At 38.6% G+C, this 23,021-nt stretch overlaps 1 protein-coding gene across 1 annotated transcript in view; it reads right to left on the bottom strand.

Moving 5' to 3' along the window:
* Positions 1-22,217, bottom strand: part of PPP1CB (protein phosphatase 1 catalytic subunit beta) — a 39,584-nt gene extending 17,367 nt beyond the window's left edge. Inside the window, exons 1-4 of the mRNA XM_070734294.1 lie at positions 21,741-22,217; positions 7,594-7,725; positions 4,317-4,547; positions 4,028-4,132 (exon numbers count right to left, since the gene is read on the bottom strand). Of these exons, the coding sequence (XP_070590395.1) occupies positions 4,028-4,132; positions 4,317-4,547; positions 7,594-7,725; positions 21,741-21,792 (520 nt within the window). The 5' untranslated portion in view covers positions 21,793-22,217. The remainder of the gene's footprint in view (positions 1-4,027; positions 4,133-4,316; positions 4,548-7,593; positions 7,726-21,740) is intronic.
* Positions 22,218-23,021: the final 804 nt, after the last annotated feature.

Here is a 23,021-nt window from a genome sequence, read left to right as displayed (position 1 = left end):
TTTTGATTGATTTGAACACGTTCAAACATTATGATGCCAAAAAAGTCAAGTGTTTCCATTTTTTGTCCATCCCCTTAAGTGTTCCCTTTATTTTTTTGAGCAGTGTAGTAAGCAAGCATAGGGTTAGACTACACATTTTACGTTTTTCTGATATTTTGGTATGTTTTGCATGTCTTGAAACAGATCTGCATACCTGCAACACACTGAAACTTTTATGCCACATTTTTTTAAAAATTGTAGTCATCTCCACAAAGTAACTATTTTCTAGGTTGGAAAAATGCTGAGCACAGAAAATCTAAGAATTTATTCTGAATGTACTTAGATTTTAGGCTGTTTCCTCCATAAAACAATTCAAATAAATACGTTTGATCGGAGTTATATTTTCCTTAAAAAATGTCAGCAACTCTAAAACTTTTTTTTTTAAAGTCCCACACGGCACTGGGATAGAAACAGGGAAACTTGAGTTCTTGTCCCACCTTAGCCATCAAAGGCAGATAGTTGACCTTGGGCCAATTGCTCTCTCAGTCCAAATCACTTCACAGGATTATTATTGTGAGAAAAATAGGCGGACAAATAGGTGAATATGTTTGCTGCCTTGAGTTATTTGTAAAAATAATAAAGGTATGATATACAAAATAAATAAATAATGTTATCCAGAAAACATACAATTTCCCGTAATCAAAGTGATTAAGAAAAAGAGTCAATAAAGAAAAAGTTGAAACACTACAGGAATCTAGCATGCCTACAAATATACTTATAAAGGGAAATGTAGTAATGGATTATATGACTTCTACTTTTTAAAACCATCACTATTTTTAAATCACCCTTAATAGTATTTAGGATACAAAACACTGCTTTCCAATTGTCAAAGGCAATCTTAACCCTTTTTAAGATAACCAGCACAGTCCCAGGTAACATACACTTATAGTACAATAAAATTTACTAGACTAGGAAATTAGCAAATACAGTGGTCCCTCGATCATCGCGAGGGTTCCGTTCCAGGACCCCTCGCGATGATCGATTTTTCGCGAAGTAGCGGTGCGGAAGTAAAAACACCATCTGCGCATGCGCAGATGGTGTTTTTACTTCTACCGCAGCAGCGAGGAGCCGAAGATTGGGGTTTCCCCGCCGCCTCGCTGCTGCCGCTTATCCGCGCGCGCGCCGCCGGGGCTTCCCCCACCCACCCGGTTAGTGTTGTTGCTTCCCAGCTGGGAAGCGGGCCTCGCGCGCGCGCCGCCGGGGCTTCCCCCACCCACCCAGTTGGTGTTGTTGCTTCCCAGCTGGGAAGCGGGCCTCGCGCGCGCGCCGCCGGGGCTTCCCCCACCCACCCGGTTAGTGTTGTTGCTTCCCAGCTGGGAAGCGGGCCTCGCGCGCGCGCCGCCGGGGCTTCCCCCACCCACCCGGTTGGTGTTGTTGCTTCCCAGCTGGGAAGCGGGCCTCGCGCGCGCGCCGCAGGGGCTTCCCCCACCCACCCGGTTAGTGTTGTTGCTTCCCAGCTGGGAAGCGGGCCTCGCGCGCGCGCCGCAGGGGCTTCCCCCACCCACCCGGTTAGTGTTGTTGCTTCCCAGCTGGGAAGCAGGCCTCGCGCGCGCGCCGCCGGGGCTTCCCCCACCCACCTGGTTGGTGTTGTTGCTTCCCAGCTGGGAAGCGGGCCCCGCGCGCGCGCCCACGCCTTTGCTCGCGCCACTTACCGGGGCAAGAGGGGGAAGACCCAGGGGAAGCCGCTCAGCCCGGTGGGGAAACTCCACCATCTACGCATGCGTGGCCATAGAAAAAAAGGCCACGCATGCGCAGATGGTGTTGTTTACTTCCGGGTTGAAAACTCGCGATATAGCGTTTAGCGAACATCGAGATCGCGAAACTCGAGGGATCACTGTACTATGATATAGGAAGAATTTGCACAAGGAATTAACAAACTACACCCAAATCAAACTCAGTGAGTGTTGTTTCTGAAAAGCTTTCAAAGAATTACATGGTTTTTAGAAATGAAGCCTGTCAATTCAAACTCTAAGATTTATTAAAGCAATACATATATTTTAGTGAAGGTAACAACTAGACTTTTATGACAAATTAACAAAACTGGAAATACAATTATTATCTATTTCACAATTGAGTGGGGGGAAAAACAAAACAACCACAAGTAAACCATATTAAAGGTCATAACAAAGTTTTGTACAGAAAACTAAATCTAACGTTATTCTAATAGACTTCCTCATGTACAAAGCAAATATGCATGGACCTAGTTCTACGGAATTTCTTAATTATATAGCACAGGTCTGAAGGACAGGATGTACAAGATGAAGACTTTGATCTGCCTGCATTCCACTCATGAAATAAGACCACTATATTCAATTCTGTGCTTACATAAATACATATTCTAGATCAGATAGAATCCATTAATAACCTGAGAAAATAGTTCAGTCTAGAGATCAATCTGATATTTTCATTTAACTCTGTGGAATCTTAAAGTTAGTTTTTATCTTTCTGAGTACATGTTCAAACTTTTCTTCAGATAGAAAAGTCTAGATGTGTAGAACAAATTTATTTTTATTTATTTATTTGGATTTTTAGGCTGTCCTTCTCCACCGGACTCAGGGCGGCTTACAAAATAAGATGAGACAAATTCACATCAAGCAACTTGTGTATCAGAAGCTGGAATTCTGATCAAGCTATTTTAAGGATAAGCTTATTTGAAACACACTTGTTTTAATTTAGAATATTAGGTTATGATCTATTTCTTGAGATTCATTTCCCTCTGAGCCAAGTGCTTAAAATTCAGACTTCTACTGTGAATGGCTCAAAGAAATATGCTTACCACCCCATGAGAAATGTAGATGGTTCTTTCTGGAGGTTCATAGTCTAAGGTCTACCTCCTCTTCCAGAAACATTTTAGGCACTCTATCTGTATTCTTCAAGGAGTCAAAAAGCTGGAACAAAAATGTTATCTCAGCATACCAGATTTGTTCTGGCCTAGCAAATGCTCCTTCTTGAATTACAGAAGCATTCAATGAAACTGGCAATATCACCAAAATAGTATAGTTATTGAGATGGGACTAGATAATTTAAATTTCAGCTCAAAGTTATGTTGTCCTAGGATTTCTAGCTCATCTCAACTGACTTTGGTGCTCTCTGAAACAAAGCCAACATGCATACCCTTTTGCCTCACAAGTCCTACTTACAATATTTGCAAAGGATAATAAAAGACGAAATAGTAAATGATACAGCAAAAATTAAGACTGCAAGCATACATTTCAACATTTCTATTTGGTCCTTCAAATTTATAACCTATCTTTCTTCACAACTGAGAAAATGAATTAAACTGCCATGCCTTGTTTGCAAGCTTTATGTTCCCTCCTTAGGGAGCTGAATTTCTGATTTATTACATATTCTTGGACAGGTTCTTGGAAAATGTTAATATTCTAGGGCAGTGTTTCCCAAACTTTTGATATATGTGTACCCCTTCTATAATTTCCATAACGCTTAGTACCCCTCATTTTAAAAAAGGATGTAGTTTAATAACAATCAAAATATTTTTTCTTTTTTTGGTAGATACACAAAATAATAATAAATGAAAAATAAAATTATTCATAATAAAATATAAATAAAAGTTATATTATAAATAACATTTATTTGGATCAATGAGAAGGATGAAATTGTTTGTGCTGAGATGACAGATCGTCATAAATTGGTTCCCTGGTTGTTAATTTTAATCTGAGATGCAGTTCAATAGTCTGTTCCTTTTTTTCAACTTCATGTCTACAAATGCTGAAAAAGCAACTTCACATAAATATGAAGTTGGAAAAGGTAAGATGTATTTCAAAAAAAATTCTGAATGTGTAATCCCCACCAAACTCTTTCCGTACCCTTGGGGTACGCGTACCACACTTTGGGAAACACTGTTCTAGGGGATAGGGAGATCATATAGTTCACATTTTGTTTGAAAAGAAATCAAACATTTCTGTATATTTTTAATTGAACTTTCAACAAAGAAATAATTTCATCAATATAAAAATGAGTTTTTCCTTACCTCCGTGGCAGCAGAAAATCTTTTCATCTACTATTGCTGCAATAGGCAGACAATTAAAGCAGTCTGTAAATGTCTTCCAGAGTTTGATATTAAATCTTCGTTTACCTAATGAAATTGGAAGAATATTTACACTATAACATGACCATTCAAAGTTATATAACATGAATTGCTGAACTATTTCTTGTTGCAAGAGGATGCATCATAAACTTGAAAACCCTAAATGTATCAAGCATTTCAAAATATTCCATCATTGCATAAAAGAGAATCATTTACAGAAAATTTAACTTACATTCATCATAGAATCCGTAGATGCGATTTATACTAGCGCACTCATGATTTCCTCTCAAGAGAAAAAAATTCTCAGGATATTTTATTTTATAAGCAAGTAACAAGCAGATTGTTTCCAAGGACTGTTTGCCTCTGTCCACATAATCTCCCAGAAAAAGATAGTTAGCTTCTGGTGGAAATCCTCCATATTCAAATAATCGAAGTAAATCTGTATACTGGCCATGAATGTCCCCTAAAATAATTAAGAACAAATGTATTACAAGTATCATGAGGCTTGTATCAATTTACAATTATCTAAACAACTGGAAATTAAAAACAGAATCTTGCTTGTCCAGTTCTCCAATAATTAATATAATAAGCTCCAAGAGTGAATCAAGGTTCTGCCTATCTGAATCTTTATTTTGCAAATAATTTATAAATTGTTTTGCTCATTAGACTGGATATGGTATGGGGCTCCCCCAAGTTCTGAATGGCCCTACTTTGTTGCTGTTTAGAACAATTGTAAAGACCTGTCTTTTTACCAAGTCCTTTGGTGAGAGAAAGTGAGACTCTTTGCTTCAACTGAACTTCCCATCTTTTATCATTATTTGATGTCTTATTGGTTTTATTATAATTTGTCGTGAGACTCTCAGAGTCTTGAGTGCTGGGCACCATACAAGTTTACTAAATTATTAAAATAGAACACCTTCATTGCCCCTTTTAATGCTTTCATTAAGACTATTAAACATTCAGTTGTTTATAATTGTTAATGTTAACCTCAATCCTATGCATTAAGATGTGTGCCAATTTGCCAGTAGCAACATCAGCACATAATCAAATCTAGGTAATCAAAACTGATATTATCACAAATGGAAATTATAAACAGAATCGATTTATGGACATGATCGAACTATAATTGATTTTGAATTTGATGTGTCTCCCACATTCATGTCACGTTCTTCAGATAACAATTATAGACAGTCCTTTTGCTAAGATATTTTTAGGTTTCACTTACAATTTGACATTATAATTGTTCTAATACCAACTTTGATATTTTATATTCTTGTATACAGCTGCCCATATATTTTTATGGGCATCTGTATACAATATAAAATAATATTTTTATTTATGTTATTGTTTATGTATTTATATATATATGCTTTGAAAGTATTTTTTACTCAATTACAATTCACTACTATTAACAGAACTTGGACAATATACTGTATGTTGAACTACAATGTGCTGAAGCACATTAGCTTCGCATTATGGCTCACATCCTGGATGGTTAAGATAACCCATTTAAAAATCGTAATTTAGTTGGACATGGTTATGTGGAAATGAAAGCAAAATCTTCTCATTTTATTTCTCATAAGAGGATGAAAAAAGGGGGGGAGGCCAACAGATGGCTGTAAATAATAAGGACAGTAGGATGTAATCTAAATTGGCTCAATTCTACAATCTTCCCCAGCAACAATGATTATGACACCATTGTTCTGGCATTACAAGAGCCGGGGTGGCGCAGCAGGTAGAGTGCTGTACTGCAGGCCACTGAAGCTGACTGTAGATCTGAAGGTCAGCGGTTCAAATCTCATCAACGGCTCAAGGTTGACTCAGCCTTCCATCCTGAGGAGGTGGGTAAAATGAGGACCCGGATTGTGGGGGCAATATGCTGGCTCTGTTAAAAAGTGCTATTGCTAACATGTTGTAAGCCGCCCTGAGTCTAAGGAGAAGGGCGGCATAAAAATTGAATAAATAAATAAATAAATAAATAAATAAATAAATAAATAAATAAATAACAACTTCATTCTGCAAACAAAAGAAATGTCATCCTTCCTTTTTTTATTTGTGATTTTGAGTCAGTGTTGACTCCTAGTGATTATTTACATTAGACTTTTTATCCTGTCTTTACTATTTGATAAATAATTCAGGGTGGCTGTCCTGTGCCTAATGGCCTAAACTGGTTTTTGTTGTTGTTGTTGTTGTTGTTGTTGTTTAAAAATATTTTCCCCAATTCCCAGAATTTCCTCTCTTGCAGGGGACAGAGATTGCTTTGAAAAGCTCTTGCTTTCTAAATTGCTTTTCTTTGCAGGTCAGATTGCACTTCCTTGAAGGGTGCTAACAGAAAGTTAGCTCAATTCTGCAACCTTGACTAGCACTCAGGTCTATGTTCTTAATTAATTTCATCTAAAAGCTTCCTTTTATATCCTAAGCAGCCACAAGCAAGGTACCAAGACATTTATTTCAATGTTTATTCTCCATTGTGTGTATGCTTACTTTTTTGTAATTTCTTCCTTTCAAATACAAACACTGATTTCCACTTGCTAATTATCCCAGAACGGAAGTAAAGATTCCAAAAGGTGTGTGAGTAGCGAAAAGGGCTATAAGATTTGCCCCCCTTTTCCAGCTTCCTTGTGAGTCAGGTTTTGGAACATGAACCTTCACCGTTAAAGCTCACTGAGCTAATGGGGTTCATATCATCTTGATGTTATAAGTTTATTTTTTTAAAAATCCTTAATAAACCTTTTAAAGATTTATTTGAAAGTCTTGAGACCTCCCTATTTTCATCATAAGTAGTTTTGATTTTTTTTTTAAAGGTATGGAGATTTAAAGATTTTTAAGAGGCCTCTTTTTTCTAAGTTTTGTTTTCTAAATTCTACACTTTTTTGGTATAGTAAACACATAACAGAAGTTTTAAAATTAAAACTTAATTAAAATTTAAAATTAAATTACATAATACAACCAAGAAATCTCTTTTTATTGTATTAGCATTTGGTTACACCTAACAAAAAGGCCAGTAAAGCCAATACATTTTAATTGCAACTTAACATTACATATTTTCTACTTTCCATGTCAGCCTACATGACATTCTGACCACTTGACAAGATGAATGTAAATAACAGATTTCTCTGTACTATGTATTAATCTAGGAAAATGAAGGTTATTGTGAGAACTAGCATAATGACATTCTGCTACTCCTTCAAAGTCTTGAAACTATCTGCCATTCTTGAAATTTAGATCAAAAGACAAAGAACTTTAGAGGAAAGTTTTCAGAAGATCCAAAATATATAGTTGCAAAATAACTGCATAGAATACTATACATTTTGGTTCTTAGTTTACTCTTTAATATCCATTCCATTTAATTTTAATCTAAATGATTACTTAGCCAATCATCCTTTCAGATTGGAATGTTTTGCTGTGTTTATTCTTTATATAACTGAACTACATCATCAACATAAAGAAATTTTGTCATATAATTTAAAGGTTGTTTTTTTTTTAAAAGGAAAGAAATTAGCACATACCACAGATCTTCAGTGGTGCTTCTAGCTCCAAGAGAATGGGCTGGCTAAGAAAAATTTCTCGTGATTTTATACACAAACCCCGAACTTCGGCTTCTGTCATCTGCACAATCTTTCCAGGGCGACATCCTCGCACTGCAAATAGAAGCATCAAAACATTAAAATTCTGAATCTCTTAAAGTGTCAAGAAAAAAAGGCAGTTCCCGGGTTAAGAATGATTTGTTTCCTGTTTTTAACCCAAATTAGTTATTTAAGTTGGAGCTTGTACTTACATACACTGCCTATTACTAGAAAAAGGCGAATCACACTGACTTCTTTCAAGCTGATGAAGCACTGAAGCCACAATGTTTTTTAGGACTGATGAAGCACTCAAAAATCTGACTGGGTTTATTCTTAGGAGATGTCTTATTTGTGGGGAAACAGGGTACTATTTATTTTAATTCAACCACAGAAGACCAAAGAGGAGGTCCCCACTTCTTCTGGTATGGGAAAAAGAGGAATAAATGAAAATCACATAAAATTAGTGTATTAATAGCAAGCCATGAAAAAGAATATAACTCCAGGGGTTTTTCCTATGGAATGGACTACTTAAAGGACCAAACTACATGTGAAATAATGCTAGTTGTATTGACAAACTGTATCAATGTGGATATAGTTGATCAATTATCCGAATCTATGGCATGCGTACAACTGGCACGTGTAGCCATATCTGTGGACATGCGAGCAGTTGCCCTAACTCAGCTCCAGCGCACATGCACCTGTCAGCCAGTTGATTTTTAGCTGCCCCTGCCCACACTGCCCCTCCCCTCCCAGGAGTCTCCACATGGTAAGTACAGGGCTGGTGCAAAGGCTCGGGGGTGGAGGTGGGTGTTTTCATCCATCAGAGGAGGGAGGCCATTTTCACCCTTCCCAGGCTCCAAGAAAGTCTCTGGAGCCTGGGGAGGGCAAAAACAGGCCAATCGTAAGTCAGGAAATAGGCCGTTTCTGGCCTCCGGAGCCTTAAGGGAGGCCAGCTAAGCACAAAACGGGGCATGGGGGAGTGTACATATGTGGGGGTGGGACAGCACGTGGGTCATGTGTGCATGTGCAGGGGCACATAGGGCACTGAATTATAGGTGTGTTGTAAGCTGCCCTGAGTCTAAGGAGAAGGACAGCATAAAAAATGAATGAATGAATGAATGAATGAGCGCACAATCGTGCGTGAGCTCACCCAAGATTTGCCATCACTAAATTGTACAAATAAAAATATTGACTAAAGACATATATACAGTAATACCTCATGATACGAACTTAATTGGTGCAAGGAGGAAGTTCGTAAGACGAAAAGTTCGTAAGACGAAACATTGTTTCCCATAGGAAACAATGTAAAGTCAATTAATCCGTGCAACCAAAAAAACGGCTTTCCGGCTGTTTTAAAAGGTGACAGCCGGCCTGGGGGGCTTCCCAGCACCCCCCCCCGAACCCGGGTTCGGGGTTCGGGGGGGTTCTGGCAAGCCCCCGAGGCCGGCTGCGACCTTTTAAAACACCCGCGCCGCTTCCCATCTGTCTCCTGAAGCCAAACGGCAAAGCCGAACTTCCGTGTTCGGCTTCAGGAGACAGATGGGAAGCGGCGCGGGTGTTTTAAAAGGTCGCAGCCGGCCTGGGGGGCTTGCCAGCACCCCCCCCGAACCCCGAACCCGGGTTCGGGGGGGTGCTGGCAAGCCCCCCAGGCCAGCTGCGACCTTTTAAAACACCCGCGCCGCTTCGTAGCTGTCTCCTGAAGCCGAACGCTAAAGCCGAACTTCCGCGTTCGGCTTCGGGAGACAGCTACGAAGCGGCGCGGGTGTTTTAAAAGGTCGCAGCCGGCCTTGGGGGCTTGCCAGCACCCCCCGAACCCCGAACCCGGGTTCGGGGGGGTGCTGGCAAGCCCCCCAGGCCGGCTGCGACCTTTTAAAAGAGCCGCGCCGCTTCGCAGCTGTCTCCTGAAGCCGAACGGCAAAGCCGAACTTCCGCGTTCGGCTTCAGGAGACAGCTGCGAAGCGGCGCGGGTGTTTTAAAAGGTCGCAGCCGGCCTGGGGGGCTTGCCAGGAACCTCCCGAACCGAACCCGGGGTTCAGCCAAATTTTGCCTCTTCTTACGAACTTTGTTCGAGTTACGAACCGGCGTTCGGGAGGCTTCTGGGAAGCCCCGCCGCCCAGCTGTTACCTTTTAAAACAGCCGCGCGGCTTCCCAGCTGTCTCCGAACGCAGGTTCGTAACTCGAAAAAAGTTCGTAAGAAGAGGCAAAATTTTGCTGAACCCCGGGTTCGTATCACGAGTTGTTCTAGTTGTGTACTAGATTATGGATAGGATCCATAGTGTTTTCTATTTTGGAACTCATACTCTTCTCTACTTCACATTAAACAAGTAGACAATTTATCTTTAAATCTTGCCAATCTATAAGTTGGAAAATTGCTTTGGGAAAAATTCTTTATGCAGAAAACTTCAGAGCCGATATTTATGGAAGCATCCAAAATATATCAAAAATGTTAAATACGGCTAGTGCCTCATGGGAGTCTGAACTAATATAATTAATTAACAAAGTAATTTGTTTCCATTCTGTTTATTCATTTTGTATTTTGAGAAACAGTTCTCAAATGTCAAAAGTAAACAGCCTAATACCAGATTACAGTACTCCATTATCAAAACAGAGGACAAACAAGAGCGAGATGAAAGCCATCTCTCCTGTTTTTGATTTTTAAACTGTTACACAGTATGGACAGGAGAAACACGAGACAGGAACATTGATTTCACTATAAACAGGACTTGCATTTATACACAACAGTCAGGAATTATTTCATAAGTCTCTAGTTTTTCTGCAATAAGTCTAGTTATTCTTATATCCTGGGTAGATACTTGTTTCCATTTTAGATTTCCAAGAGGAAACTGATATCGGGTGAGACTGAAAAATTTAATTGCAAAAAATACTGTCACTAATTTTATTCCAAATGGAAAAAAATAAAAATAAAAATTTAGATGATGAAATAACCATTACAGTATTTTCTAGTTTGTGAAAGGTCATACCATATTGAATTAAGCAGGCTTTGACTTTCCACCTTAAAAAAGAATTGAGAGGAAATAGTATATTTATATTTTAATGTCAATCCAAAATTATGGATTTTTAAAAGTAAGAAACTATGAACCTAAGATGTTCCATTGCTAGCAATGCAATAACTGGGTTTGGAATTTAAAAAATGTACCTCAAGAAAATATGAGAGTATAGCTATGCCCTTTTTCAAGTGCATAGTTTATAGGGAGGTTTCCCCATTTCCAAATATTAGTTACTAAAAGTAATGATATGTTTCTGCAGTGTCAGATAAGAAATTTGACATTGATAAATTATCAACAGAGATAAGTTAAAAACTACTCTCCCTATGAAGTTAAATGCCATAGCAGAATTAAAGAATTTTACACTTCTGAGAAAAACACATTTGTCAGATAAAATGTTTATTACGCAGAAGTAGCTTACAACTATCATAGTATTCCTACCATCACATAATTAAAATTTGGATGCTTAGCAACAGTTGTATCCCAGGATCATGTGATCACCATTTGCAACTTTCCCAGGCAGACAATTGGTCAATGGGAGAAGCCTGACTTGCCTAACAACTGCATGATTCATTTAATAAGTAACAGCCCTTGCAAATAAAGTTGTAAAATTAGGTGTGACTCACTTAACATCTTACTTAGCAATAAAAAGCATGGTCCCAATTGTGGTCTTAAGTCAAGGACTACCTCTACTCTTTAAAAACTAATAACCAACAAAATATGTTTGGACATCTATGTGACTGGTGAAAATTTCACTGGCTAAATAACCCCAGAAGTAAACAAACTATTCCATACTTATTTTTATTTTTGTCCTAAATTTTCATCCCCGAGGCTCAGGCAGTTTTTACATGAGGATCTTATTATTTTATGCTTTATTCATTTGAAACATCAAATTTGTGAAAATTAGGTTGGGAGAAAATAACTGGCCCAAAATTAACCAATATGTTTCATGGTTCTCCCTAATCCTACTCAAACATATCATGCTAGTTCTATACTGTATCTTAACATGTAAGTAAATGGAAATTACCTCAAACATAAGTGATCTATTTAAAGTTTAAAATCTAATTACAAAAGCAAAACAAAAACAAAAAAGGCTTCATCTCTATTCTTCAACCTCTAGAAAAAAAATATTTATATAATACTCTAGAATCCAATTGATTAAAGATAAGCATACAGAAATATTACTTACTTAGATGAAATGTTGGGGGGGGGGGGGGACATAAAGCCATCATAGGGTTAACAGAAAACTTCACTTAATTTAACTGGACTTATTTTGTTAAGTTTTACATAATGCAATCTTGTCCATAAAAATAAAGTTTGCAGCAGTCAACAGAAAAATTATCTTATTTATAGATAGGTTGAAATAAAGAAAAGTTATACTCAAATGGAAGTTTTAAATCAATGAACTATCATTACTTAGTATCGCCAATTCACCCTCTTCCAATCTACCTAAGAAAAACTACTTCAGCAAAAGCTATTATAATTAATGTACTATATAAGACACTCACAATAATGTTCTTGTTGCTGAACAATATCTAGCCCTTTTTGTAAATGCTGTATTTTATTGTCATTCATAATTGCAGTTTAATACAGAGTTTTAATTCTTTTGTTTCAAATACAACACAAAAACTAAATTTTGAATTGGAACTATTAGCCAGAAAGAAAAGTGAAAATAAGCCAAAAAATCTGCTTTATAAGCAACATTCTGTTCACTAGTCCTAAAAAAAACCGCTGAAATATGTCCAAAATTAATATATTCTGAAGTGGGAGTAAAGAAAAATCATCTCAGGGGAGGACAGCAAGATGTGGTTCCTGCACAATGTGGATAGCATTTTTATGAGAAACTGAAATATTAAGTTTCAGGGAAGCAAAAGATTTCCATAAAAACAAACTTGAAGGGAAACTGAACAATAATTTCTCAAACTGGATTCTGACAATAGAAACCAAAAAATGTGTAAAAGATAGATTTTAGAAACAATTCACAGAAAGTGCTCCTAAGCAATTCTCTCTTAAAAAAATCTTCAGCATCAAATTATCTTTTTTTTTAAAAGAAAAGCTTCTTTGAGTGAGTTCAGTTTTTGAGATGAAACCTATTACTATTTTTTTTGCTGTTCATTGAAGACAATTTCTAAATAGCTTTAATATGATTTAAAAATCTTGCTTGGCGATGGTACTTCTAGCATTAACAAATATATCTTCCGAACATCCATAATTAACTTCAGTTTATTCCCACTTTAATCATTTTATAACAATGTACCTGTATTAACACTATTTTATATGACAATCAATAATGTGTATTCATTTACTTAATGTATTAAATAGAATATTCAAGTACACATTTAAATGATTAAAATGCTTTCTTTAATCATAACTTTAAATTCTACATTGCAGTTAATACTAAGAAAGTTTCAAAACATCTAGAAAGCAGCAACACACTTTTATAGTATCAGAAATTGAAAGACACCTTGGAAATAATTAAATCCTATCTTACATTTTCAGTGCAATAAGTCAATACTGTGGCTTCTTGACAAACTACCATCCAGTCATATCAAAGAGAAAGAAACTACAGTATAGTATTTTTTGGAGTATAGGACACACCTTTTTCCTCCCTAAGAGGCTGAAAATTTGGGTGTGTCTTATACTCTGATTGTAGCCTTTTTCAAAGCATTTTTTTGAAACCTAACTAGGCGCTAAGGATTTTCCCAGCTCTTACTTTACAGGCTTTTTCATTGTTACTCTTTCAGAAGAATGTTTTTACAGCCAAAAGTTTTTGCAGGCTTTTTTTCATTGCTCTACTTACTCCAGAGAAGTTTCTTCCCAGCCTAACAAGGTGCTAACGATGTTCCCAAGTCTTACCAGCTTGCAGGTTCTTTCATTATTACTCTCTCCAAATAAGCCCTAACCAGGGGATAAAATAATGTACTGAAACTAACCAGACTAAGAATATTAGCCAGATGAATACCTGATAGGCAGACCGCCCCCCATTTTCCTCCTGAAAACCTAAGGTGCATTTTATACTCCAAAAAACACAGTACTACTCTTTTTGAAACATTTTCATGGTCAATATAGTTCATATTCAGTTTGCACTCAATTGTATGCCAAGCTTGTTGTCTAATATAGTGACTCCTGTTCCATATTCTGTCCATGCTATTCCGATTTTCAACTAACATTCTTTAAATTGTTGCTTATTCAGTATCTACATAATGTCATATTCAATATTGAAATACACTATTTTTAGACCATGACTTTTGAAGAATGCAGAAACAAATGGCAGTTTTACTAGCAAGCCCCCTCCCCAAAAAAGTGAAGCAGAAAACCAACAATATGCATTGAACAGAACTGCATGAAATGCTCAATAATAATAAATAAAAATTTATTAGATTTGTATACCACCCCTCTCTGAAGACTCAGGATGGCTCACAACATGAAAGAAAGGTACAGTGATATCTCGTCTTACAAACATCTCATCATACAAACTTTTCGAGATACAAACCTGGGGTTTAAGATTTTTTTGCCTCTTCTTACAAACTATTTTCACCTTACAAACCCACCGCCACTGCTGGGATGCCCCACCTCCAGACTTCTATTGCGATCGAAGTGCCCGTTTTTGCGCTGCTGGGATTCTTCTGAGGCTCCCATCCATGGGAAACCCCACCTCTAGACTTCTGTGTTTTTGTGATGTTGCAGGCGAATCCCAGCAGTGCAAAAATGTGCGCTTCGCTGGCAACGGAAGTCCAGAGGTGGAGTTTCCCAGCGAGGGGAGCCTCAGTGAAATTGCAGCATCGCAAAAACAGAGGTCCAGAGGTGGGGCTTTGAGGACTTCGGCATTTTTGTGATGCTGCAATTTCACTGAGGCTCCCCTTGCTGGGAAACCCCACCTCCAGACTTCTATTGCCAGCGAAGCACTCGTTTTTGCAATACTGGGATTCTCCTGCTGGAAATCCCCTGCAGCATCAAAAAAACACAGAAGTCCAGGGGTGGGGTTTCCCATGGAGGGGAGCCTCAGGGGAATTCCAGCTGTGCAAAAACGGGTGCTTCGGCTGGCAAAAGGGGTGAGTTTTGGGCTTGCACGCATTAATCGCTTTTCAATTGATTCCTATCGGAAACATTGTTTCGTCTTACAAACTTTTCACCTTAAGAATCTCATCCCGGAACCAATTAAGTTTGTAAGACAAGGTATCACTGTATGTCTTCACTATACAAAGAAGTTAATATAGGTTTTTGTTTAAAATTCAAATCAATGTTTGCCATCTTTTAAGAACTGGGTTTTCAATTGGAACTCCAGAAGCAAAGGAAACAACTGCTTTTTTAAAGATACAAAATACAGAATAGAGTTGGAAGGAACTTTGGAGGTTTTCTACTCCAACTCTCAACTCAAGTAGGAAACCCTATACCCGTAATGCTGAACCTGTGGCAAGCATAACCCTCTGCGGGCACGCACGCTATCGCCCCATCTTAGCTCCACTGCGCATGCACACGCACCTCCTGCCAGCCAGCTGATTTTCAAGTCTCTGGAGAGCACATGCAGGAGATGCACATGCATGTGGAGGGAGGAAGGAGCACAGGGGGTTGCATATGCATTCATGGGTGAGGGGCACAGGTGGACGTGCCCATTGCATTATTAGTTATAAGTGCAGGGATGCTTACTAGCCCCAACATGGGGTGTGTGGGAGGGGGAGTTGGCAGTGCAATCCATTTTTGTTCCCAAGAACCTGCAAGGAGGCCTACTAGGCCCAAAATGGAGTCTGTGTGTGCAGCGTGTGGCCATCCCACAGCCCATATTTGCTCCCAGGAGGTTTCAGGCAAGAACACATGAGGAGTGCAGGAGGGCACATGCACAGGAATGGGGCATGCAGGGATGAGATCACACATGCATGCACTATGGCTGCAGGGGTGTGGGTCTGCTATATCACATGCTTTCAGCATACAACAACAAAGCAGTTAGCCATTACTATCATGTACCATTCTGCACATAGGGCTATCCAATCTCTTCTTAAAATCCTCCAGTGATGGATCACCCATAACGTTTGGACACAAGCAGTTCCATTGGTTTAATAATTATTTCAGGAAAATCTTCCTTAGTTTTAGGCTGGCTGTCTCCTTAATAAGCTTCTATCTTTTAATTGTTGTTCTGCCCTCAGGTGCTTTGAGGAATAGGTTGAACCTCTTCTCTGCCATATCTCTTCTCTTTGTTAGACTCCAGTTCCTCTTTGCCATATCCTTCTGTTTGTTAGACTCCAGTTCCTGCAACCATTCATAATTTTAACCTCCATCCCCCAAATCATTTTTGTTACAATTCTCTGTACTCTTTGAATGTTGACATACTTTTTTTTTTATCATGGTGGCTAAAAATGGATTCTTGTGACCTTAAAACTGAACCTCCATGGTTGCAGCCAAGGAGAGTAGTACGGTTTGGGGTTTTTTGCAACTGCAGCATACTGCTGGCTCATATTTAAATGACTGTCCACTAGGACACAGATTCCCATTTATGATGTTGAGCTAGGTTCCACCTATTCTTCACCTATGCATGGTTTGGTTTTAGTTTGGTTTTTATTGCCTAAGTGTAAAACCTTACTTTTCTCACAACTGAACTGCATTTTGATGGATGGGGCTCAGTATTCAAATCTGTCAAGATCCTCTGAGATCTTGAACCTATTTCCACCAGCTTGATATTGCTCACAAATTTGATGAGTTCCCTTTCTATCCTCTCGTTAAATTGTTTATGAAGATCTGAAGAGTGCTGGGCCAGCATGCTTTCCTTCATGAAGATGTAGTTCCAACTGCAAATTGGTCATCAAGTTACAAATCCATCTAGTGGCAATATTCCATATTTTTCTAACTCACCAAGAAGTAGGTTATAGTCTACTTTGTCAAATGCCTTATTCAAGTCCACATGCATGATTTGTTTTGTTTTTTAATTTGCTTTGACAAACCCATGTGGGCTCCTAATAACAGATCTGCTTGTTTCTAGATGTTTGGAGAACCATTACTTATCTTTTCAAAATGCTAATTATTCTACTTTATGAAACTCATGCACGTAGTGAATTGTTAGGTGGAATTTTTAAAACTAATACACTAGTCTTAAATTTGAGCAAAATTGATTTTAATATGTGAAAAACATGCATACTATTCCATACTTATACATACTTCAGAGTATTTCCACTATCTAAGCCAAGTGCAAGATCCCTTTTCATCCCACCCACAAGACTACAAAAAAAATACAAACCCTAAAATATTCAGAAAGACATCTCTCTCTCTTCAGAGCATACTTCTAAGAATATGGTGCACAACAAAGTATCAAAGTCTTGCACAAGCATAACAGCCAGACACATTGGGCAGGAGTAATCAGATACGATAATAGAATATTGATTCTTCTGCAGATTAAAAGAACCCACCAACTGACTTCTTTAAAGATTCAATGTACTGTAAATGTTCACTTTTACACGAATCACTTATTTTATTACAAATCCAGTATTTCAGAAGAGTTAAGACAAAGACAACAGTTAAGTACCATTAAGAGAATTTATAGGACTGGAAATCTGAACTCGTAACTGCTTTGCTCACAAGCATGCTAGTTTAAGATAGAATAATGTGTATAATAACTTCCAGATGCTTGTAAATATCATTCTAACCCTTTCCACTGAACATGCCAGATGAGAATGGAAGAAGTCCAAAGCCCACTCAGAAAACATGCTAACACCTACTCTTCCTCTAATACAACATGGGATTTTCTTCTTTTAAATGCTGAATCAATTATATTATGAAATCATAGCAAAAATTCTCCTATATTTCTAAACTAGAATCCAGCACTTGCTTTATTTTCAGTTTATGTACGTTTTGCCATTTTCAGTTTATGCATAAAAGCAGATTTATTTTTTTACACACAGCATTTACATATTTGCAATACTACAAGTTCTAGAGGGTATGAGTTATGAAGTGTATCCTTGAAAGTATAAACAATTTTATTAATAAATATGATAATAAATTTCGCACATATCAGGAAAAACATGCAAATGCTGATGAAAACAATTTTCAGATTACAAACCTATATACCGGTATTAGAATATTTCAGATAATCACTGGATTTGTGTAAATCATTTAGTCATGACCTTTCAGCAAAAAAACATATGTTATTTCTTCTTGATAGTAAGAATAATGTATGTAATGAAAGCTTAAAAACCCCTAAATTTAGGAAATTATATTGCATTTGGAGCCCCACAGTAACTATTGCTTCCTAAAAATTTCAATGAACTTCCCTTGTTGATATTCAATTCTTAAATTAGCTCAATAGGTTGTACAAACTTTACCATTTATTAGAAATAGGATTTTAGTACTTAACAAAATACCAATAAAGCATTCAAAAAGTCCAGTAGTGACTATGAAATAATTTGTAACTCATTTAGAAATCAGAATTACAGCTAATTTGAACCCTAACCAACTATTTGCTGATATCAAATTGAAACAGATTTCTGAAAGTAAAAAGACTAACCTTAAAAAAAATTCAAGCATAGTCTAACCACTAATATTAAAGTTGAAAGCAAAATTGTTTTGCTTTATGTACAAAACATTCAGCCAGCCAGACCAACTCAAGGAAGGCACTATTCTATTTCCCCTCTCATGAACCAAACTAACCAAAATCTAAACACCATAACATTCTGGCTCAGAAAAACAACATAATATACCACACTATTTAGCCCATAAAGCTTAATGGAATAAGGGTCTTCCCCACCTATTTTCCTTGAACACAATTGTTGTAGTTATGCCTAGAACAATTTAAAAACAAAAAAAGCTGCTATAGGACAGTGCATATCGTGCATCTGGCCTGTATTTAAAAATAACCCTGCTGAATCAAACTAGAAATCTCCCTAGCTCAGCATGTGGTGTTTTATGGTTATCAATTAAATGAGTCTGGAAAGACCAAAATCAAGTAAGAGCTTTGTCTTGTTATGGTGGCCAAAAGAACACTGCCTCTGAAAAGAAAAACTATACATACAGAGTATATGAGCTGGTCCAAGTCTTCAGAGAGGGGCGACATATAAATCCAATAAATAAATAAATGTTTAATGGTTGTTAAAAAAACACATTCCCTTATAGGACAGTGATGGTGAACCTATGGCACAAGAGCCATATCTGTTGACAAAGAAGGTGTTGCCATAGCTCAGCTCCAACATGCATGTTTGTGCCAGCCAGCTGATTTTTGGCTCGCACAGAGACTCTGGGAGGGCATTTTTGGCTTCCAGAGAGCCTCCAGGTGGATGGGGGAGGGCGTTTTTACCCTCCCCCAGTTCCAGGGAAGAATTTGGAGCCTGGGGAGGGTGAAACATGAGCCGACTGGGCCCACCAGAAGTTGGGAAACAGGCCGTTTCTGGCCTCCAGAAGGCCTCCGGGGTTGGGGGAAGGTGTTTTCGCACTCCCCAGGCATTGAATTATGGTGTGGGCATGCGCGATAGCATGCCCTCATACTCTTTCGGCACCTGAGGAAAAAAGCCATCACTGCTCTAGGAATTTAACTCTTTTAAGTCATTCTCTACATGTATTGTGACCACGAACCTCTATGGAACTTCCATGAAGCAGATTTTTCCCTACTTTTTTCTTTTAACAATTCCATGGTATTTCAAGTATGAGAAAATTCCCCCTGGAAATGCTTTTTATATTCCTCCCTATTACCTAAATGTTTCCCCCTCCCAATTATAACACTCCATTCTTCAGTTACCCTCAGACAAGTAGTGCTTCAGTCTCTCATACATTTTGATTATCCTATTTTTGGAAGAGCAGAAAAAGGCAATCAAAACTGTAAAACAAAAAATATTGAAGTCATTCCCAGATATTATTTATCCTAGCCTTATAGTGCCTTGAAAACGTTTCCTAATTTCTCAGACTGCATCTTCCATAAATAAATTCAGCCATGAATGTGAATAATAAAAAATAAGTAGATTCAACCATTCTTAAAAGTTAAAAAATAAATTCTTTATCAAAGTCAATCTTACAATAACATCTTTTATTAGACAAAATATCTTGCTGTTAAGTATCTTCAGTTCGCAGTAACTACTCACAACCTATACACTTTATTTTAATTAGACACATTACCTTTCATCCAAAAAATATAACTAGTATCCTAAACACACATTTTGTTGCATCAATCCAAAATCCTTAAACTGCATGCTTGATAATAGTAACTTTTGTCTCACAGTTGTGGAAAGCTAGCATGGCTTCTGTTTTTCTGCTTTCCTTAACCTATCATGTCTAAATCATGTCCTTTGTGATGCCTATCCTCAGTAGATGGCATCTTATCCCTATCTATAACCCCAGAACAGCTGAATTACTGTAAGCTTCCAAGCAACACTATTTAGAATAACAAAATATAGGTGGTGCTAAAGTTACCTCCTCTTCAATATCAAATAGTTCACTCACAGAGCATAGAAAATTGCATCTGCAAAGTAGACTGCTAACCTATTACAGCAAACTCATGCATAGAAGCCTTTTCTAACCCGCTGTGTTCATCACAGCTGAGAGTTAACAAAGATTGTTATTCTATTTTCTTTTATTCTATTCTAGAAATGCACCAAAATTCGGAAGTTTAGATAAGTTATGCTTTAAATTGAATTAAAGTTTCCAGTATATAATGCAATAAAGAAAAGTGAATATCCTAAAGTTTTTTTCTACTGAAATGTAAATTTATTTTTTACTGTACAAATTACTATAAATATTTTGGTTGAAATTCAAATGATCCAGTTTTATTCTATGTTGTACAATCCTTTTAAGTATTTTATCCAATGTAAAACCATCTAAGCAAAAAGCAGGATTTTTAAGTGAATTACAAAGAAATAAAGGAAATTTCCAGCAAGACAGAACAAGAGTCCCATGGGATTGGGCAGCATATAAGTACAATCAAATAAAGAAAGAAAATAAAGAAAAATGCATAGGGCATGTAAAAAAAAGTTAACACAAATTCTCAGCACAATAAAATATTGGAAAACCATAGAAATTATTAGATGGCGGTTACACACTAAAAGAAAAAAGTATGTTACCAATACTGTACTCCAGGGCTGTACAGTAATTGTATTTTTTGGTGTGTGTATAAGTACTACTGTACCTACATGCATACATATATGGGGCACTATATAGCACCTGAGATTATAGCCTCAGGTTTCACGCACCAGGACCATTTCACGTGTTGGATGCCAGATAATACCACCCTTCTTTGGGGATTAATGTACAGCAGTCTTAATTATATTAAAGGCTAACTCCCCTCTACCTTACTTAAGGTCGGCAGTAGCTAACGGGGTGTGGTGAGATAGAAGCGGGCGGTTTTATTTATTTTTTTAATAAAAGCCGCGGTTCTTATTTTTTATCTACATTGCGCTTTTCTAGTTGACTCGTCGTAGTAACTGAAGAACCGAGAGGTAGTAGTAGTAGTAAGTAGTGGCGGTTGGAGGAGAGCACGAAAGCTGCTACCCAGAAATCTGGCTGGGGAGGTGCGCAATTTTGCCTAACCACGAATGATTGAGAGTATGTATGAGTTTTTTATGGATTGTTATGTTTTTTTATATTTTTACTGTGGTTGATATTGCAACTTTTTTTCACACTGCTTTTTAATTGTTGTAACTATTGTAAGCTGGCCAGAGTCCACTGGAGTTGGGCGGCGTATAAATTTTACTAAATAAATAAATAAATAAATAAATAAATACATATTTGGGAGATTCTGCACCCCCAGCCTCGCTTCTGGAGAGGCAGCGAGTGGGCGATAAAGGCCACTTGGAGCTACGCTCCCATCCGCGCTCGACCAAAGCGGCGGAAGGTTTTAGGGAGGCTTCCATCGGAGCGCATTCACAAGAACAAGGCCACCCGACCATCTTCTCGGCCACCTCCCCACCGTCCCCGTCGGCAGAGTCCATGTGTCCGCTTACAAGCATTGCCGCACCTCCGCTGCCTTTCGCCAGGCTCTCCCGCCTCGCTTCTCCCCCCCCCCAGGAAGAACTTCGCTCCCCGCGCTTCAAAAAAACAACAATGCCCCTTCGTCCTTCAAGTCCGAGAACCGGGTCCCCGCCCACCCTTCGGCGTTTCCTCCGACCCGCCAACACTCACCTTCTAGAAGCCTGGTGATAAGACTGTCCACATTCAGCTCCCCGTCCGCCATTTTGTAACCAATGGACTCGTCCCGGGCGGAAACACAGAAGGCGCTTCACCGAGGCGTCGGTGAAAGCAACAGCACCTTCTCAGATTCCCTTCCTCCCGGCCGCGGCTCCAGCCCTCCCAAGCAGAGCCCCCGAAAGCGCCCAGTCCAACGGGGACCCCCGTCCTACTTTCTCCTTCCCTAGCGCCGCCGTGCAGGGAGGAGGAGGAGGAGGAGGAGGGAGCAAAGAAAGCGACGAAAGCGAGACCGCCGTTTCTCCCCCCTCCCTCCTGCTTGGGTTTTAGGCCTCTCCGCGCAGGCGCCTTTCGTTCCTTTCCACAAGCGCGCGCCTCTTGTCAACAACCGCGCGGGAGTATCTCGGGTTCGCCTCCGAAAGGCTGAAGCGGTTTTTAAACACCCCCCCCCCCCAGGAGAGGCTGCGCAAGCGCAATAGGCTCAAGGGCCGCCGCGCATGGACGAGGCTTGTTTCGGACTGCCTTTCCCACTTCTTGCTATCAGCTTTAGTATCTTAGTAACGAGAAGGTCGGGTCTGAGTTTTAAAACATCGAGACGGGGAGGTGTAGTTGGCTACTGCAATGTTTACCTGATGTAGTGGTCCTTATAGTTTCTCATTAGTCCTTTTTCTAAGTCTAAAATCTTTCGGAAAGAGCCGAAGGGTTAGCTTCGGTAAAGGCAGAATCGCAGCTGTTGATGAAAAACGAGCTCGTGTTGTTTGTTGTGGTCGTTCCGCCCACCCTCCACTTAATTACATTAATTAATTACTAATTACATTAGTTACTTGATGCATTTTCAGAGAGAAAGGGATAGTTACATGCTTGTGCTCTTTCCTGTATAAGCTTTGAAAACATACCTTAGTGTTATGTAATGCCACTCCTGCGCATTATACGAGCCATTTTATACATTTGAAGGTTTTCCACCATTCTTAAAAGGTTGCAAATCTGAACTTGTTTTGCTTTCTGACCTTATTTTCTGGCGCTCGGGATTAAAAAATCCTGGGTTCTCTGGAGAATGGCTCAAAAATTGAGGGTACTTCTCACCTCCATTGAATGGGAGTAAAGAGGTAGAATTACAGAAAAGTAATTTTCTGTTGCTGTCCAGCACTTTTTCAGATTTTGTAGTTTAGATCTAAAAATCCTATAATTGCCTGCAAAGGAGAGGACATTCCTACCAATTTGAAGCCTATAGATCTGATTCTGTGAAGCAATTGACTTCTTGACTCAACTGCCAAGTAA

This window comes from Erythrolamprus reginae, chromosome 1 (genome assembly GCF_031021105.1).
Source record: "Erythrolamprus reginae isolate rEryReg1 chromosome 1, rEryReg1.hap1, whole genome shotgun sequence".
NCBI lineage: Eukaryota > Metazoa > Chordata > Lepidosauria > Squamata > Dipsadidae > Erythrolamprus > Erythrolamprus reginae.
This window is presented reverse-complemented; position numbering and strand designations above follow the sequence as displayed.